The sequence below is a fragment of the Silurus meridionalis genome, chromosome 23 (genome assembly GCF_014805685.1).
Source record: "Silurus meridionalis isolate SWU-2019-XX chromosome 23, ASM1480568v1, whole genome shotgun sequence".
Classification (NCBI taxonomy): domain Eukaryota; kingdom Metazoa; phylum Chordata; class Actinopteri; order Siluriformes; family Siluridae; genus Silurus; species Silurus meridionalis.
In genome coordinates, this window is record NC_060906.1 from 7,744,469 (window position 1) to 7,761,880 (window position 17,412).

At 41.2% G+C, this 17,412-nt stretch overlaps 2 protein-coding genes across 5 annotated transcripts in view; one reads left to right on the forward strand and one right to left on the reverse strand.

The window, feature by feature from the left end:
• cdc42bpab (CDC42 binding protein kinase alpha (DMPK-like) b) overlaps nt 1-5,669 on the reverse strand; it is an 87,866-nt gene extending 82,197 nt beyond the window's left edge. For all 4 annotated transcript variants that reach the window (XM_046836624.1, XM_046836622.1, XM_046836623.1 and 1 more), the window contains exon 1: nt 4,759-5,669. In XM_046836624.1, the coding sequence (XP_046692580.1) occupies nt 4,759-4,936 (178 nt within the window). In that variant the 5' untranslated portion in view covers nt 4,937-5,669. The remainder of the gene's footprint in view (nt 1-4,758) is intronic.
• An 8,523-nt stretch (nt 5,670-14,192) lies between these two features.
• Nucleotides 14,193-16,825, forward strand: lft1 (lefty1). The gene is made up of 4 exons (XM_046836375.1): nt 14,193-14,580; nt 14,757-15,000; nt 15,097-15,333; nt 15,910-16,825. Exons 1-4 carry the CDS (start codon nt 14,313-14,315, stop codon nt 16,235-16,237), a joined length of 1,077 nt encoding a protein of 358 aa, XP_046692331.1. The 5' UTR covers nt 14,193-14,312; the 3' UTR covers nt 16,238-16,825.
• Nucleotides 16,826-17,412: the final 587 nt, after the last annotated feature.

Sequence of the window (17,412 nt, forward strand, 5' to 3'; positions counted from 1 at the left end):
AGCAGACAGCTAGAGGCTTGATTTGGTTACCAAATAGAACGAAGCAAATTGCGAATGAATCCTTCATGATGTGCTTTTTAAGGCGGGGTGTATGTTTGCTGACCGTTTACAGCATTCCACAGAGTTCTTCACTTGAGCACAGAATAGTAGGCTCTTCTTTGTGTACATGTGACTCCAATTTATCACCATGAGTCAAGATCCAGTTAAACCCAGACCCCTGTCCTTAACTGAACTATTACTATGTAAGGAAGACGTGTGATAAGACAGGCTGGTCTACAAATATAACCAACCATGAGCTGAAGTGGTATGGACTGATACAAAGCAGAATAACACCCAAGAGTTTTACAATAGTCTAGGGGTCTCCAGTCTTTTTTACACCTATTTTTGAAAATATTCCCACAGACCAGCTGCTGTGAGCATGTGTGTGTGTTTTGTTGGGGTCGCAAGCACTTTTTCATCATTTTGTGTTCCCAAAGGACACCAGTAGCTTATTAATTCTTTTGGTTAACACTAGGTGAGAGCTCCAGGTACCACCATTTTATCTGCCCTGCTTCTATCCCTAGCATGATTAATATTTCATATATAAGGTTATTAGACATAAAGTATAAGATGCTTGAAAGCCTATTTTGTACATTATTTCATTTACAGAACTTGGCTGGCTGTCAATGTTCTTTTTCTATATTCCAATAGAATTTAATTAAATGCGAGTTCATTCTTGTGAACCATGTACCATTGCAGAACATCCACAATATAAGTTACTTCCTGTTATCTAACATATATATACAGCCGTTCCCACGCATACCTGTCTTTCTGTCTCTTTTGCACACAGACAGAAACAGCACAAAAGTAATTGTCTTGTCAGATGTCGGAGTTTTACTGATTCATACAAAGCTCCTGATATCACAGACCCTTTTTGTAAAGGTTAAATAAATGTCTCTTTACAAAAAGCCTTTACATATCGACAGTTATACATTTCTCTTTTCTGACTGATCACATTTAAGAACACAGCAGCGCTGTGGGATCAAGTAGGAAAATCTACTATCTAGTATTTATCAAGTACAGTAGGTTTTTTTTTTTCTTCAAACATTAAATATGTACATTTAGGAAAATTACTTTGACTCATTTATTTCTATCTGATAGTAAAAAAAAATGAAAATAATAGTTTAAAACAGACATAAAAAGCTTAAAATGAATAAAATCATTGACAAAGCAGGTTCGGGCCTCTTATATTTAATTTCTAATGATCTCATATATGTGATATATAAAGCATGGGCATGAGGGATAGACGCAGGGCAAATAAAATGGTGTTAGAATGTAGCACCCAGCGTTCACAAAAAAGGTCTAATAAGCTGCTGGTGTCTTTGGGGAACAAAAAGAAGGAAGAAGCAGATGTGGCTCGGGAGCTTTCCTTGACTATAGGGAAAACAACACTCATCTCTGGCTTCCTTGACCATGAACCCCTGCAGAGTGCAGAGCAGGTTGACTGAAATATTACGTAGTATAAATGCATGGTGTGTTGTAAAGAGACAGGACACACAGTCCCTGGTGAAGTCACCGAACCTCCATGGCCTAAGGACATTAATTCTGAAGTGAATGAATGTGTGTGTGTGTGTGTGTGTGTGTGTGTGGGGGTCAGTTAATGAGCTCATGACTAAAGGATCTATCCGGAGGCTCTTTAAATAGTCGTGCACACAAAGAGGACAAACACAATGTGCAGCCGTTTCCCTGTATGACATCACTGTGTGACCAGTGACTGCTGGCTGCTTCCTGACTCTGCCCCAGTGAGCTTCCCTCAGGAAAAGGGCACACAAATACATTCAAACCCTCGTGCACACACACACACACACACACACACACACACACACACACACACACACACATATATCAACTTTAGGCTGAAGTGTAGCTTTTACACACCAATGACCTCTTAACTGTCAAACATAATATGATATTTTGTTAAAAGGCTTAAAACCTTTACAAAATAATATACATTTTTCAAAAAGCATCTTAGTGTACATATAGTTGTGTAATGAAGGGAAACTGTAATGTTTTTGCATCCAAAGACATCCTATACAAATGCTATAAAAAGAGAATGGAATGAGGAATGCTGCAAGCTAATAAGCTTGATTAATAAAAAGAAAAATATGAATTGGTGCACATTGGTGCATAAGCAGTCGCTGAAAACCACAACAGTGACTAAGAATTTACTCGTTTACTGCTGCTGTTATTTGCAGCTTTTAGATTTAGTGTTTGTTAGCACTGTTTTAATTGAACCATCACTATATCGCGAAGAACACCAGAACAGATCCAGTGCGACTGTCCTGAAGTTATCAAACAGTTTACACAATAGCACTTTATTAACTATACCCTTTATACATGATGAGGATTATACAATTTCTGCTCTTTCGTATTTATCAATTTTTGCATGCATCACTGTGGTACTTCCATCCCACACAAGCTCCACTTTGCATAAGTTCCAGGTACAGTTTTCTTTGTTGCGTTTAATATAACATGCTGCCATGTCTTAAATGACCCTGTACTGTCCGGCATTTTCGCAAGCGGCTGTGTTGTTTTACCATACATACTAACCTGTAACTTGAGAAGCCCAACTAATCAATAATGGCATTCGTTACAACAAATTACATTATCGATTATTATCGATTTTATAGATTAATTGTTGCAGCCCTAAATTGGAGAGGAAGAGCTCCTGCTATAGAGCAGCTATTAAACACCTTTGGGAGAAATGTGAAAGCTGATTGTACCCCAGGCATCCTCAAGTAACCTACATCAGTACCTGACTTTACTGACGCTTGTGACTAAATAACAAAAATGTCCATAAGTACACTCCAGAACGTGGGCATTTAGGTCACTGTTGGAGTTCAAATATTTTCATAATGATGCACTGCTCATTAAATTCCAATCAGTTCTATTTAGAGATATGATTCATATTTTGTAAGGATTTAAGATATTGTGAACATATGGTGCATTGTGTATACTATAGTAAACATCTGTTTACAATAAAAAATTTCCCTCTAATTGCATCTCTCTTTCAGTGTTTCTTACCACAGAACTGTCACTCCCGTAGTGTTTTTGACTTTCCCACCGTTCTACTAAATCCACAGACTGTTGTGTGTGAAAATATGAGGAAATCCGCAGTTTCTGAAATACTCAATCCAGGCCATCTGGTACTAACAACCATGTCACAGTTTAACTGATTAAACAATTGTGTGAATGTGCAGGTGTACAGGTGTTTAAGAAAATGTGGAGGGTGAGTGTAAATAGTGGAAAATGTCACCATGTGAGGGTTTTCCTAATATTTGAAATATAGCAATAATGATATGCTATTTAGCAAAGTGTATTCCATGTGATTATCTGCCTGCAGCTACAATAGGTTAATGCTACATTCACTTCCGACTAGGAAAAACATGACATTACAGCCTCCTCAAAGGCAAATCCAGGATTGATTCAACATGGCTGTTGAATCAGCAGTAAACAAAGCAGTTTACCTGTTTAATGCGTTATACTGCATACACAAGTATTTCCTTCAACTCAATCAACATACAGACATATTCACTAAATAGCAGGATAATACACATCACATATCACAGTTATTAAGCTAAATTGTTGCTAAAAACAAAAACAAACAAAACAAAACAAAAAAAACAAATACAAATAAATAAAAGATGAAACAACAAAAGAAGCTACAGCATGTTCCTTATGTATGTGAGTATGTTTAAATCTTTTGATGATGGAGGCGATTACAACATAATTCTTTGCTGGTCATGACTCTTCCGCATTCACACTCCACTAACAGTATGTTGGCATGTGCGTCCTATAGGCGTATTGTGTGACCAGAGACATTGGACACCTGAACTATTCACTAGGGACACATGCTAACACCAGGTGTGCTTTTCGGTATCATTCACCACACCTCTGTGATCTACAGTGCCAAAAACAGAGACAGAACACGGGCATTTTAACCACTGTTGGAGCTCTAATATTGTCAAAAAGATGCATTAGACACTGATACACTGCTCAGTAAATTTCCATCAATTATTGTCAGCGATTTAATCCCAATTTTGGGAAAATTTAACACAATGAGAACATGTGGAATATTGTGTTTACTGATCAAATCAAAATGAAAATCCCAGAATGTTGAGGATTTTATGCTGCAGTCAATTACAAGGTGATTCCTTGATGGTCATGACTCTTCCGCATTCACACTGCACATGTAGGCCTATTGTGTGATCAGAGACATTGGACACCTGAACTATTCACTCAGGATGCATGCTAACACCAGGTGCGAAGCGGCCTTCTGTTCTTGTTTAGGAAACAGGGTTTAGAAGCGTAGCTTACATTCCACAAACCAGGTTGATGATGTCATGCCATTTCCCCCTACTATTTCCCAATGGGTTGCCTCAGGTCTGAGATGGGTCTCAGGTCTTAGGTATTGCCCTGCATGCCAACTGTAGCACAACTGATCTCACTTTACATGCTCAGGTTACAAGTCCAACAACTGAGAGAAGGAAAACCATACACACTCATACACACATCACACACACACACACACACTCATACATACATCACACACACATATATATATATATATATATATATATATATATATATATATATATATATATATATATATATATATATATATATATATGTGTGTGTGTGTGTGTGTGTGTGTGTGTGTGTGTGTTTACTTCTTTTAGTAGATATTCATGCAGATGTGCTTATAAATGTTTTCTTTACCCCAGTCAAGAAATTCCAAGATGTTCTTCTCTCGTCTGAGGGCTGAGTTATTGCACTCGTCGTAGAGACAGACGAGGACATCAAGAAGCGTCTCCACGCTGAGACAGTGTCCCCCAGCGCGCGCCGGCCCGGCCAGCACGAGCTCCTCCAACTGCTTTAAACGCACCTCTCCAGACATGACGCACGGCTGCTCCTGGTGCCTTCTTTCTGCTTCAAAATCCAGCTTCCAAACTCGCCTGGACTACCCGAGGAGCACCTCCGGGTGTCTCTCAGCATTTAAAAGCTGAAGTGCTGCATAGCTGAAACCTTTAAGTCATGATCCAACACACACACATACATACATACACACTTCGATAGAACGTCAGTGTGACAAATCATATCCCCATCATCTAGAGACATTTAGGGAGATCTGCAAAACGCCTTGGCCGGTAGATCTGACGTCTCCAAAGTGTATCTTTTCCTTTCCTTTTTTTCCTATTTCCAGAATTAAATGCAGTGCTTGCAAAGAAAAAAATGCGACCTCTTCTCAATTCGGTTAATATGTACATATGCGCTCATCTGTCATGCCCTCACACACACACACACACACAAAAAGCCTATGCATCAGTCCGGGATCTGCAATGCTACAAAAAGCGCGTCTGCCCCTCCTCTTGCGAAAATCCTCAGCAGCCCAGTTTAGTTTTTGTCCCTTTTCGAATGTCCAGCTACACATGCACAGGTCCTCGGTGGGTCACGGATTTCATTTATTCCCAGGAAAACGTAGCCTTGCTCCAAAACGGATCCACGGAAGACACGTCCTTGTTCCGTGCTCCGGCTTTTTTTTCCCCTCCCCTTCTCTCTCTCTCTCTCTCTCTCTCTCTCTATTTCTCTCTCTCTTCCTTGCAGTAGCGTCACTGCTGCAGGCAGGAACCGGCAGCATCATGGTGGACGTCATCATGATACCGCTGCGTTGAAATTATGACGTCGACGCGCCTTTGATTTGAATGAAGTTCAAAAATAGAATTCTGTTTGTTTTTTGTTTCTTTCTTTCTTTTGCTTGGAGGGGAAAAGGGGCGTGCAGGTAATCAGTAATAAAAAAAAAACTTTAGGAGTGAATGCACAAAGAAAAAAAATGTATGCAATCTATTGATTTACTGTATTTTAAGTATTTGCTTGTTATATTTTCATTACACTTGTCTACAAGGAGAAAAACTCGGTAATGAACGTAGCTAAAGCTTTGAGAATTGTGTCACTAATAAAAGAAAATTAAGTCCTGAGAGTTAATTGGCTCCAGTTTTCAAGATACAGCTTCAGGTCAGAAGTACATCAAAATAATTTTTATGCTTTTTTCGTTTATGCTCCATAATTTTTCTACAAAATGTGATAAAGCAATTAGAATGATGCCACACCAATCCTTATATATTCATATTTTTATTAATACCAATTACATAATTTTCCATTTATTTATTGATTTTTTCTCATGAAAAATGTACCTAATTGTGGGTGGGTTGGTCCCATTGCTGTATATCTTCCCAGTCTCTTAAGATACAACCTCAAAATTATACAGTTTTAAAGCATACAAAATATACTATAAATATCACATTTTAGATGCAAATGTAACCTCGCCACACAAAAATGACACTTTCATAAGTCACCAGATGTAACTGTATGATGCGTAGATCTGACATAGACAAATGTACTTTGCAATAAAAGTCTCAATGTAAAGATAACTTTATAAGATGTCATATGGTACTATTTTTATTGTTCTACCAATGTGTGTGTGTGTGTGTGTGTGTGTGTGTGTGTGTGTGTGTGTGTGTTCTCTGTGCGTTGTTGCACTTTGACTACTTCAAACTTGACCACTGAAAGCAAAAGGTGATTGTCTCAGCCTATTCATCTGAGTGTATTGGTGTACCTAGGGGATTGGTAGCTCAGTGGTTAAGGCACTGGTTTACTGTTCAAGCCCCAGTGTGCCACTTTTGGGCCCTTAACCCTCTGTGCTCCAGGGGCGCTGTCGAAAGCTGACCCTGTGCTCTGCCCCTAGTTTTGGAATCAGCTGGGATATAAAGAAAAGTATTTCACTGTGCTGTAATGTATATGTGACAAATAAAGGCTATTAAAAAAAAAACATTATCCATGTTGGAGAAATGAAAAGGCATACTTTGTGTCAATCATCAACCAATCAGGGGCATCTTTGAATATATGCATGTGGAAGAGGTTAGACAGTGCTTTTCTCCAAGTGTGTTACATCTCCTGCATTTACAACCTCAGATTCAGGAAAAAAGATTCTGTACATCCCAGCAGCTCTCTTATCAACACTTCCTTTTGTGCAAAACTTGCTTGGTTGCATAAAAATTACAAAAATCCAACAATCCGAATCATAGATTAGACTGATGATTTTATTATTGAGAATACAAATTATGCTTAGCACTGGTCAGACCCCACCACAAAATGTACCTACAGACTACAAATTGATGTCAGTTTGTGTCAACTAAATTGTAGAGGCTAATTATTACTATTGTAATATACTGTAAATGTGAAATTTTAATGCTGTCATATTACTCCATGTACACATTGAAAGAAGACAAATTACAATGCTCAGCAAGTGACACTGGTACAAGACACAAGGTTCTACAAATGCACTGTTTAGAGTTGATGTCCAAAACTGAGATCCTTCCATTATATTAAACACTGTAAACATTCCTTGCTTCTTTCAATAATTGTTTGTCACTTTGTTGTATGTGAAAACTGGCAATTAGCATTCACTCAATATCAAAATGCATCACATCAGTGTCATTCACCAAAACTCTGTGATCTACAGTGCCCATGACAGAGAGAGAAAATGGCCATTTTAGCCACTGTTGGAGCTCTAATGGGGTCAAAAATGGTGCATTAGATGCTGATGTACTGTTCATTACATTTCAATCAGTCAAAAAATAAATACAAAAACAGGCCCAGTATGGACCAAATCCAGAGAGGTTGGGTTATGATGGGGAAATAGTACATTTACATTCATGGCATTTGCCAGATGCTCTCATCCAAAGAAACTCACAGTTACCTCATTCATGCAACTGAGGGTTAAGGGTTCAATCTAGCAGCTCCTATTGAACAGTATCTTTGTCCAACTGCATTTGATGAAATATCAGCAAAAAGGGTTGATAGGTTTCAACAACTTTTGTAACCCAACACCATCTAAAATACAACGCCAAAAAAGGCCTGAATGGAAAATGGGAGAGGTTGGAAAATCTGTCCTAATCCTCCTTTTTCTCTCCTAGTCTTTGCAAATATACCTCTATATTACAAGCACACTGTCTACATTTACACTTTGCTTTTTGAAAGATGTATTCGATTCAATTCAATAATTTTCTATAAAACAACAAGACAGCCATGGAATATTCTAAAATTGTCCAACTCTCATCTCTGTGTTTCCTTCACCAAAAAACATGCACTGTGCAATACAACTTCTGCCTCAGTGGGCCAGCGATTGCAGTTCTTACTGTGGACCAATGGAAGCAAAACAGTGCAAAATAAAGAAAAAGCTAACAAATTTTAAAAATCTTGCAATCTCAACAACCTCAGATGAGCAACAACCTGATATATTACAGTATCACTGTTAATTGTACAAAAAGAAAGACAAAACTTACTTCCATTGGAATTGAGAGGCTGAGTAACAGTCGCATGCTACTAATTAAATGCCCTTGATTATTTGATCATTGGCAAGTAGGACCATCGAAATAAAAGCCGATATAAAAAGTTTTAGCAGTTGCTGGTCTGGAGCATTCAGCTGTCTTGTGTATGATATCAGCAATGATCTTCACATTCACATTTGTATGCTGTCGTCCCCTCACTTTCACACGTTCACTCAGGTTTGTTGACGGTGGTGTGGTGGGTCGTCGCTTATCCCAGAGATCCCTCATGTCTGTGTTACCTTCTGGTTCTCCCTTTTAGTTATGCTGCCATAGCGAGTCTTGCCGGAGTCCAAACTGCACAGTGACATTAACTTTCATACAAAAATAAGGACACTTATCCATATCCTTCTCTTCCTGTCACCCTCTTCTCTCTCTCTCTCTCTCTCTCTCTCTCTCTCTCTCTCTCTCTCTCTCTTTAAACCTGCTCTTGAGGCTCCAGTGACCACTGTTCCTGCCCCTCTCCCCTTCGTGGATCTTCCCACTTTGTCCAGGCTTGCTTCTGGATAGTGTTCTCTTCGACTGGAGGCCACTCTGTGCAGCTTGGGACGGTTTCTCATCAACACCTTGGGTGGTTTCATGAAATTCCGGAGTAAGAACAGGAGCTTTGAGGATGGATTGGACTGTAGTTAATGTCAACAGTCTCCTACACTGACTCAGGACTACTTTTCGCTTCTGATCATCATCACTGTACCCCACAACATTGTATATCTGCTATAAATGGACATTTAGTGCAACCCAGATGAGGATGGGTTCCCTCTTGAGTCTGGTTCCTCTCAAGGTTTCTTCCTTATGCCAAAGGAGTTTTTTTCTTGCCACAGTCACCACAGGTTCGCTAATCAGTGACAAACTTAGAACATATTCACTTTTAATCACCACATTATCTGTGTAAAGCTGCTTTGAGACAATGTTCATTGTTAAAAGCGCTATACAAATAAAAATTAATTAAATTAAATTGAATTGAATTGATATTAGAGAATCAACTGTTGCTGCCCATTAATCTGAAAAGGGTTATACGGCAGTTTCTTTCATTGCTCTACAACAGGGAAGATTATTCACAAGCAGAAAACATTCAAGACAGTGGCCAATCTTCCCTGGAGTGGGCGTCCCAACAAATTTACTCTAAGGTCAGACCGTGCAATGCTCAGAGAAATTGCAAAAGTCCCAAGAGTTACAAGTCAGACTCTACATGCCTCAGCTAGCATGTTAAATGTTGAAGTTCATCACAGTACAATTATAAAAAGATTGAACAAGTTTGGTTTGTTTGGAAGGGTTGCCAAGAGAAAGCGTCTTTGGCAAAACCAAAACATGCCATATCAGCATAAACACCTCATACCGACTGTCAATCAAGGTGGTGGATTGGGGTGATGATTTGGACTTGTTTTGCAGCCACAGCAACTGAGTACCTAGCAATCATTGAATCAACCATGAACTCCTAAGTATACCAAAGTATTCTAGAGTCAAATGGGACACCTTCAGTCTGACAGCTAAAGCTTGGCCAAAATTCTGTCATGCAACAGAGAAATGCTCTCAGTCAAACCAACAAATCTACAACACAATGGCTGTGATAAGAACAGAATCAAGGCTGTAATGGCCCAGTCAAAGTCCAGACCTTAGCTCGATTGGAATGCTGTGGCAGGACCTTAAGAGAACTGTGCGTAAACAAATGCTCACAAACCTCAATGAACCGAAACAACACTGTAAAGAAGTGTGAGCCAAAATTCCTCCACAATTAAGTTATTGCTTCTAAAGGCGGTTCTACAAGCAATTGGATTATAAGGTGTACTTAGTTTTTTGCACATAGAATCTCCATTTCGGATTGATTTGTGAAACAAATAAAAGTTATGGAGGTTTGAATGAGGATATTATGAAGATTAAAATGTGCTAAATGGCTGATAAAAAAAAAGAAAAAAAAGAGGCTTTGACTTGTCAGATGTACATTACAGTACAGTGAAATTCTTTATTCGCATATCACTGGTTGTTAGAAAAAGGGGGGTCAGAGCGTCAGCCATGTTACAGAACCTATGGAGCAAAGAAGGTTAGGGGCCTTGCTCAAGGGCCCCAAGAGTGGCAGATTGCCAGTGCTGGGGCTTGAACTAATGGTCTTCCGATATCAGTAAACCAGAGCCTTAACCTTTAAGCCACCACAGAAAAATACAGAGACTGCCAGTGTTAAAAAGTCATTACATTTTCTCTTCACTGGAACCAAGAGGCCAAAATCTATTCCCACATAATGATGCCCCACTGAACACCTTTGGGATGAACTCTAACTCTGAATGAACCCCAGACTTTCTCACCTCCATCTCACTAACCTTGTCTATAAACCCATGCTAAAATCTTGTGAAAAAACTTCCCAGAAGATTGAAACTTATTCCAATGTTCAGCAACCTCTCCTCTCCTCTCCTCTCCTCTCCTCTCCTCTCCTCTCCTCTCCTCTCCTCTCCTCTCCTCTCCTCTCCTCTCCTCTCCTCTCCTCTCCTCTCCTCTCCTCTCTCCTCTCCTCCTCTCTCTCCTCTCCTCTCCTCCTCTCCTCTCCTCCTCTCCTCTCTCCTCCTCTCTCCTCTCCTCCTCTCCTCCTCTCCTCCTCCTCCTCTCCTCTCCTCTCCTCTCTCCTCTCCTCTCCTCTCCTCTCCTCTCTCTCCTCTCCTCTCCTCCTCTCCTCCTCCTCTCCTCCTCCTCTCCTCTCCTCTCCTCCTCTCCTCTCTCCTCTCCTCTCCTCTCCTCCTCTCCTCTCTCTCCTCTCCTCTCCTCTCTCCTCTCCTCTCCTCTCCTCCTCTCCTCTCCTCTCCTCCTCCTCCTCTCCTCTCCTCTCCTCTCCTCTCTCTCCTCTCCTCTCCTCTCTCTCTCTCCTCTCTCCTCTCCTCTCCTCTTCTCTCCTCTCCTCAGATCTGCACACTTTGTCCCGGCCTGCCTCTTGATGGTGTTCTCTTCGACTGTAAGCTACTCTGTGTAGCTGGGGATGGTTTCACATCAACAGTCTGGGGATCCATGAAATTACAGAGTAACACAGGCACTTTGAGGTGGATTTGGATTGTGTTTAATCTCAACAGTTTGCTAAACTGTTTGCATTGAATCACCATTACTGCACACCTCAACATTGTTTAACTGTAATAAATAGACATTTGGTGCCACTCAGATGAAGATGAGGTTCCCCTTGATTCTGGTTTCTCTTCTTTCTAATTCCCTCTTTTTTTAAACTTTTTCCTTGCCACAGTCACCCCAGGTTTGCTCATTGGGGATAAATATACATAGTTCATGAATTTAAATCTTTGTTCTATCATTCTTACATTCTGTAAAGCTGCTTTGAGACAATGTCCTTTGTGAAAAGTTCTAAAGAAATAAACTTGAAATAAATTGAATTGAAAAAAAGAGAACTACTGCCATCTTATGGCCACAGATATGTAATACACTTAAAAATAATTATAACATTATATCTCTGAGGGTCTCAACTGGCCATGTGCTACCTTCTAAAAGAGATGTTCTATCTCATGCCATTAAGGACCAACAGGCCATTTTTAGACAATCGTGGATCACATGCTGGGAACCACTGGACACCAGTAGGGACCATTAGGACGTCATTAAGCATCCAGATTCCAATAAATTTCCACTTCCTATGTTTTGATAGGAATAATTTCATGATGGACTTACTGGTTATGGATCATAATTGTATTTGTCGAAGGAACCATGAGTACAGATATGATGAGTACATCATATTTGTATGATGGATTCTGCTAATGTGATTTGAACTTACTCTAAAAAAAATGTAAAAAATGTAGTGTTCCATCATAAATATGTGAAAGCAATGCATGAGTACTAAAGCTTGTGAACTGTTTTCGACTTGTGTGAGGATTTCAAATCCATACCAACACACACAAACACACACACACACACACACACACACACACACACACACACACACTCTCTCTCTCTCTCTCTCTCTCTCTCTTTCAATCACAAAAACCCACAGGGTGATAAACAAGGTGCTAATCATGTCTTTGGTGTCAAACATTTGATGTAAGATCTCATGTAAGGAGTGAAATCAGAGGTGCTGCATGTGTGTATTAAGTAGTATGATGTGCTGAAACTATATACTTGTGACATACAGTTGCCTGCTTGGGTTTTGTTTAGTTCACTTCAGCATATCTTGTGTGTGCTTCCATTAAAAAAAAATAATACACCATGCGTCGTTGCACGTCATAGGATCGGCTCTGGTTGTTGTTTTATGAAGCAGAAGCAAAGGCAGAGGCGGAGATCTGTTTAAACAGACCCGCTATTCATATGCAACAACCCGGGTGCTAATTAGCACGTGTTTTGTTGATTGGGGCTCCACTCTTTCCTTTGATTAAGGGCTGTGAGAATAAGAAGTTCCCCTATTGTGGACCAAAGGGCCTGTGGATAATTGACAAGGGAAGGGGAGAAGACTGACACATATCACACAAGGGATTTAGGCCTTCTAGTTTGCTGGGAAGAGAAAAAAAAGTGTGTGTGTGTGTGTGTGTGTGTGTGTGTGTGTGTGTGTGTGTGTGTGTGTGTGTGTATTGGGATAGTGTGTGGATGTAGTTTTATTGACAGAAAACCATGTAAATGCAGAGTCTGGGATGAAAAAACTTTCACTACAAGATGTTATATGTTCTTTCTCTTTCTCTTTTATAAGTTTGGGCTTGCTCTTGGGCTGTTCTTTGGATTTGTGCATGCATGCACACCACGCGAGCGAGCTCTGGTTCAGCCTCGTGTGCCGCGTTTTCCAAGCGCAAGAGAAGTCATCTGGCCCTCCTTTGCTGCGAGCAGTCTGTCTGACATCTCTGAGCAAATAGAGGGGGCCAATACACAAACTCAGACAGTGGGCCCTCACTGCCACTCGGCCTCTTTTCTTATGTTTGTGTGACTAAACAAGGCATGGCAAATTTGGCAATGGAATCAGATGATCACCAACCTGTGAAGAGCTCCCCAATCCACATCCGCATGGCCTCCCTGGATTAGCTGTCTGTTTGCCTAATAATTTTAATCTCGGGATGTAGGAACAGGGTGGGAGTCCTGGAATAAACATCCCATCGGCTTGGACTTCCTTCCAAGACTTATGACATGAAGTTAAGGTTTGAAGTCGATCACCAGACCTGGCTGTCAGACACATAAGTCGAGATGTCCACTTGCCAGACTAGGAATGTTTTACATTGTCCGGGGGAATGTACACATGAAGAACAAGGGTGGGTCTGTGACACTTCTATGACCTGGACTGGAAAGCCGAGGTTTACTAGGTCTGGATGAATGGCAATGAATCAATAATCAGAGACTATACAGAAGATAGTGAATGGCAATCATGTGTCATATTTGTCAGGAATTGGTTTCAACGACATATGCACCTGCTCAAGTGTTTTCTTAGATCATTGGTAGTAAAGCAGTGAATTTGCATAGCAGGCACATGTATTTTCAACAATCTCACCCAGTTACATTTATTTGCCATAATTCCATTTTGACAGCATTTTATTTTACTGAAAATCAGGTTATTATAGGAGCCAAGCCTTTTCGAAGGAACATTGTGCCTTCGATCCCCTTTAAATGCTCATACTATTGTATAATTAACCAAGAGTTACATGGAAATTTCAATGACTGAATGACTCATGGGTCGTCAAATTTAAGCACATTATGTACATGTTTGCTATGTCGCCCCCCTTACCACCCCCTGATGTCAGATACACACCCATACACACACGCATACACACACCCACCCTTTCAGCTTTGTTGAGGAGGGAATCGAGGGCGGGGGTGTGTGCGTGTGTGTGTGTCTCGGATGCCTATAAAGTGCGAAGCTGGCTGTCAAAGCGCCAGTGTTTAATTTCCACTGTGTGCCAGAAGGACTAAAGAGCTTCAATAACTTCTCGGGAGATAAGCATGGCTTCGACTTTGATCTCCTGCTTCCTCTGTGCGGTTGTTCTGACCCTGGGGCACGCGTTTACGCAGGACGACATGAAAGACGCCCTGCTGAAAAAGCTCGGACTCGACGAGGTTCCTCAGATACACAAGCGGGACCTGGAGAACCTTGTGGTGCCTGCGCACGTGAAGAGCAAATATGTGTCTATGCTGAAGCTTCACCACGAGAGGAGGCGCCGCTCTCTGCCCAGTCTGGCAGGGATTTTACGCGGCATTCCAGGCAACGCAGGTAAGCCATCGTGCCATCATCATCTTCATCATTTTTATTCTTATTATTGGGGGTGTTGGTGGTTAGAGGTATTAGTGGGGCTGTTGGTGATGGTGTTAGTGGTGTGACACCTTTAGAAAATGCGCGCGCAACGCGTTTGGAGAGGTGGCTCACTTCATCGGTGTTACTTTTTGCAGACATCTCCGGGGAGTTCGTGTATTCCGACACAACTCGTCAGCGCGTGGTGTTCGAGATGACCTCGAGGATTCCCGACAACAGCGAGGTGACCATGGCCGAGCTGAAGCTTTACAAGAAAGCGCCACACAAGCGAGCCATGCCCGAGAGGAAGGGCCAGAGGCCGGTCAACAACGCGCGGGTCAGCGTCTACTGGGTGGAGGTGCTCGGGAACGGCTCGAACCGCACTTCCCTCGTTGACTCCAGGTACGTCCAACTCCAGATGATGTCCTTGGTGTTGCAGCTGTCTGCCCCCCCCTGACTGCCTGACACTCAATGTGCGCGGTTACCTTGTGCCCTCAGGTTGATTCCCATCCATGAGTCGGGCTGGAAGAGCTTCGATGTCACACAGGCTGTACATTACTGGTCCAAGAGCGAGAGGAACACACCAATGCACCTGGAGGTGTGGATCGAGGGCGAGAGACACGGCAGTTACGCAGCGGAAATGGCCAAGAGCGTCCAGTTTAGCACCCAGGAGCCGAGCGACATCCTGGGCAAACCTGAGCTCGTCCTCTACACACTGAACCTGGAAGAGTTTGGGTGAGCATATGTATAATTATATATGATAGATGTCTATTTCAAGAAAGTGTGTTCGGTGTGTTTTGTCACTTGAAAAAAAAAAAATCCTTTGGAAAATCCATGCAATTTTCCATATGGTGTCTTTAGGACAACGGTCCATGATTTTTGATTTATTTATTTATTTATTTAATCACGGACCCGTTTCAAGCAATTTTTCCAAGCACGATCGGGAGTGTTTTTATATTGTCACGCGCAAAAACGTGCATTATATTACTGTTATACATATACGATTAATCATGCATCATGAATTCATCTCATGCAACTTATGCATCATTCATTCATCATGCAGAATCAGTGCGAGCTGCATTTTTCGAAGCTTAGGGAATAAGAAACTGCTACTGTAACAAGTGTGGGGAAATTGGCACAGGCAGAAATTAATTTTTTTATTTTGAAATAAAACGCTTTCCTGTGCGGCTGGGTACAAAAACATCTTTGCACTTTAGAGCGGTTTTTTTGTGTGGGAACGCATACGTATTTAGTCTTTTATTGGAATAATTTGCATTTAAACTAATAAAAGTATTTGTATTTTTCCTCCAGCTCCCAGGGCGACTGCGAGCCAAGCAAAAGCAGGGAGACGTGCTGCCGTGAGGAGCATTTCATCAACTTCCGCGCTCTGACCTGGACGCAGTATTGGGTGATCGAGCCCGCGGGTTACCGCGCGTTCCGGTGCGCGGGGAGCTGCAGGCAGCCGCAGCGCGCGCCGCACGCGTACGGAGCGCGCAAATGCGCGGCGGTGGAGAGCGCGCCGCTGCCCATGATGTACCTGGTGAAGAAGGGCGAGTACACCGAGATCGAAGTGGCCGAGTTTCCCAACATGATTGTGGAGAAGTGCGGCTGCGCCATGGACAACGTGTCCCTCGTGTGAGGGCACCCCCTCCAAAAAAAATCTTCAAACGTACAGTACTTAACATTTTTCTTTTAAAACTGGAACTATTTTTTTTCCTTTTTATTCCTTCTTTTCTCCAGAATCTCCTCGAGCACTTTGTAAAAAGTTGTTATGTATTTGATGTATTCAAACGTATTATTATTATTTGTATTATTATTATTATTGTTATTTTTTTTTTTCGCATTGACAGTCGACATTAAACTGATTAAAAGCTCTATTTTGGATCACTCTTTCACTGCGTCGACATTTTTCCACTGCCGTGTGTGTGAACGCACAGTGTTGATTGGAGTGTTTGTGTTTGCATGGATTGCAGACTGTTGGCACACAAGTCCATCACAGCTTTGTTTGCTCGGTTTTGCATACACGACACTAAACGCGCATTGTGCGAGCTATAGTTTGAAGACTGTCCATCAAACTCGGTGTAGATCCATATATGAACCTCTCACTGAAGTTCTATCACAGGAGCTCTGTATATATGCTCTAAAATGTTTTTCAGATAAAAACTAAGTGCTAACAGAGTACACATGCAACCATGGGCGTAAATCCCGGGGGGGAGATAGGACGGACATGTCGTGTGTGTGTGTGTGTGTGTGTGTGTGTGTGTGTGTGTGTGTCCCAAAAAAAAAAACCAAAAACATTATTTAAAAAAAATCCCACTCTCTATTGTGAAAAATACATGTATGTATACCTAAATATTGTGTAAGTAGAAAAAAACTGCATTTAGAAACAGTTGAGTTCCCCCCTCTCCTTCCTCACAGTGGTTTGACCCACTGCCTGCTTTCCCAGTTCATCTCACCTTCTCTACACACACGAGTCAGGTGTGTGTCTGCGGCCCAATTAATGTTCAACTCCATTAACTAGGGTGTTATATTCTCTTTAAATAAAGCGATTCTCTTTAATGTAGTAGATGCAGATTCATTTATAGATTAGTTGCGGCAAAAATGCTGATTAATGATGTAATTTTCCATGAATCTGCTCTATTAGAGATTAAAATATCACTTATCTAGTGAACGTTAGCTTGTTTACAATAGCTTGTAGCATAGTGCACTGACACTAACACACCAAAGCCGTTTCCCATGCAGTGTTTTATTTGGGACGACTTGGTATAATGTTAATTTAACATTAACACACAATTAGCATATTGTTTATCTGTG

Bases quoted from the DNA above. Each gene is read 5' to 3' on its own strand.
- lft1 (XM_046836375.1), top strand. From the start codon at position 14,313: ATGGCTTCGACTTTGATCTCCTGCTTCCTCTGTGCGGTTGTTCTGACC. The intron at 15,001-15,096 runs GTACGTCCAACT...TTGTGCCCTCAG, and splicing joins ACTTCCCTCGTTGACTCCAG to GTTGATTCCCATCCATGAGT. The intron at 15,334-15,909 runs GTGAGCATATGT...TTTTTCCTCCAG, and splicing joins CTGAACCTGGAAGAGTTTGG to CTCCCAGGGCGACTGCGAGC.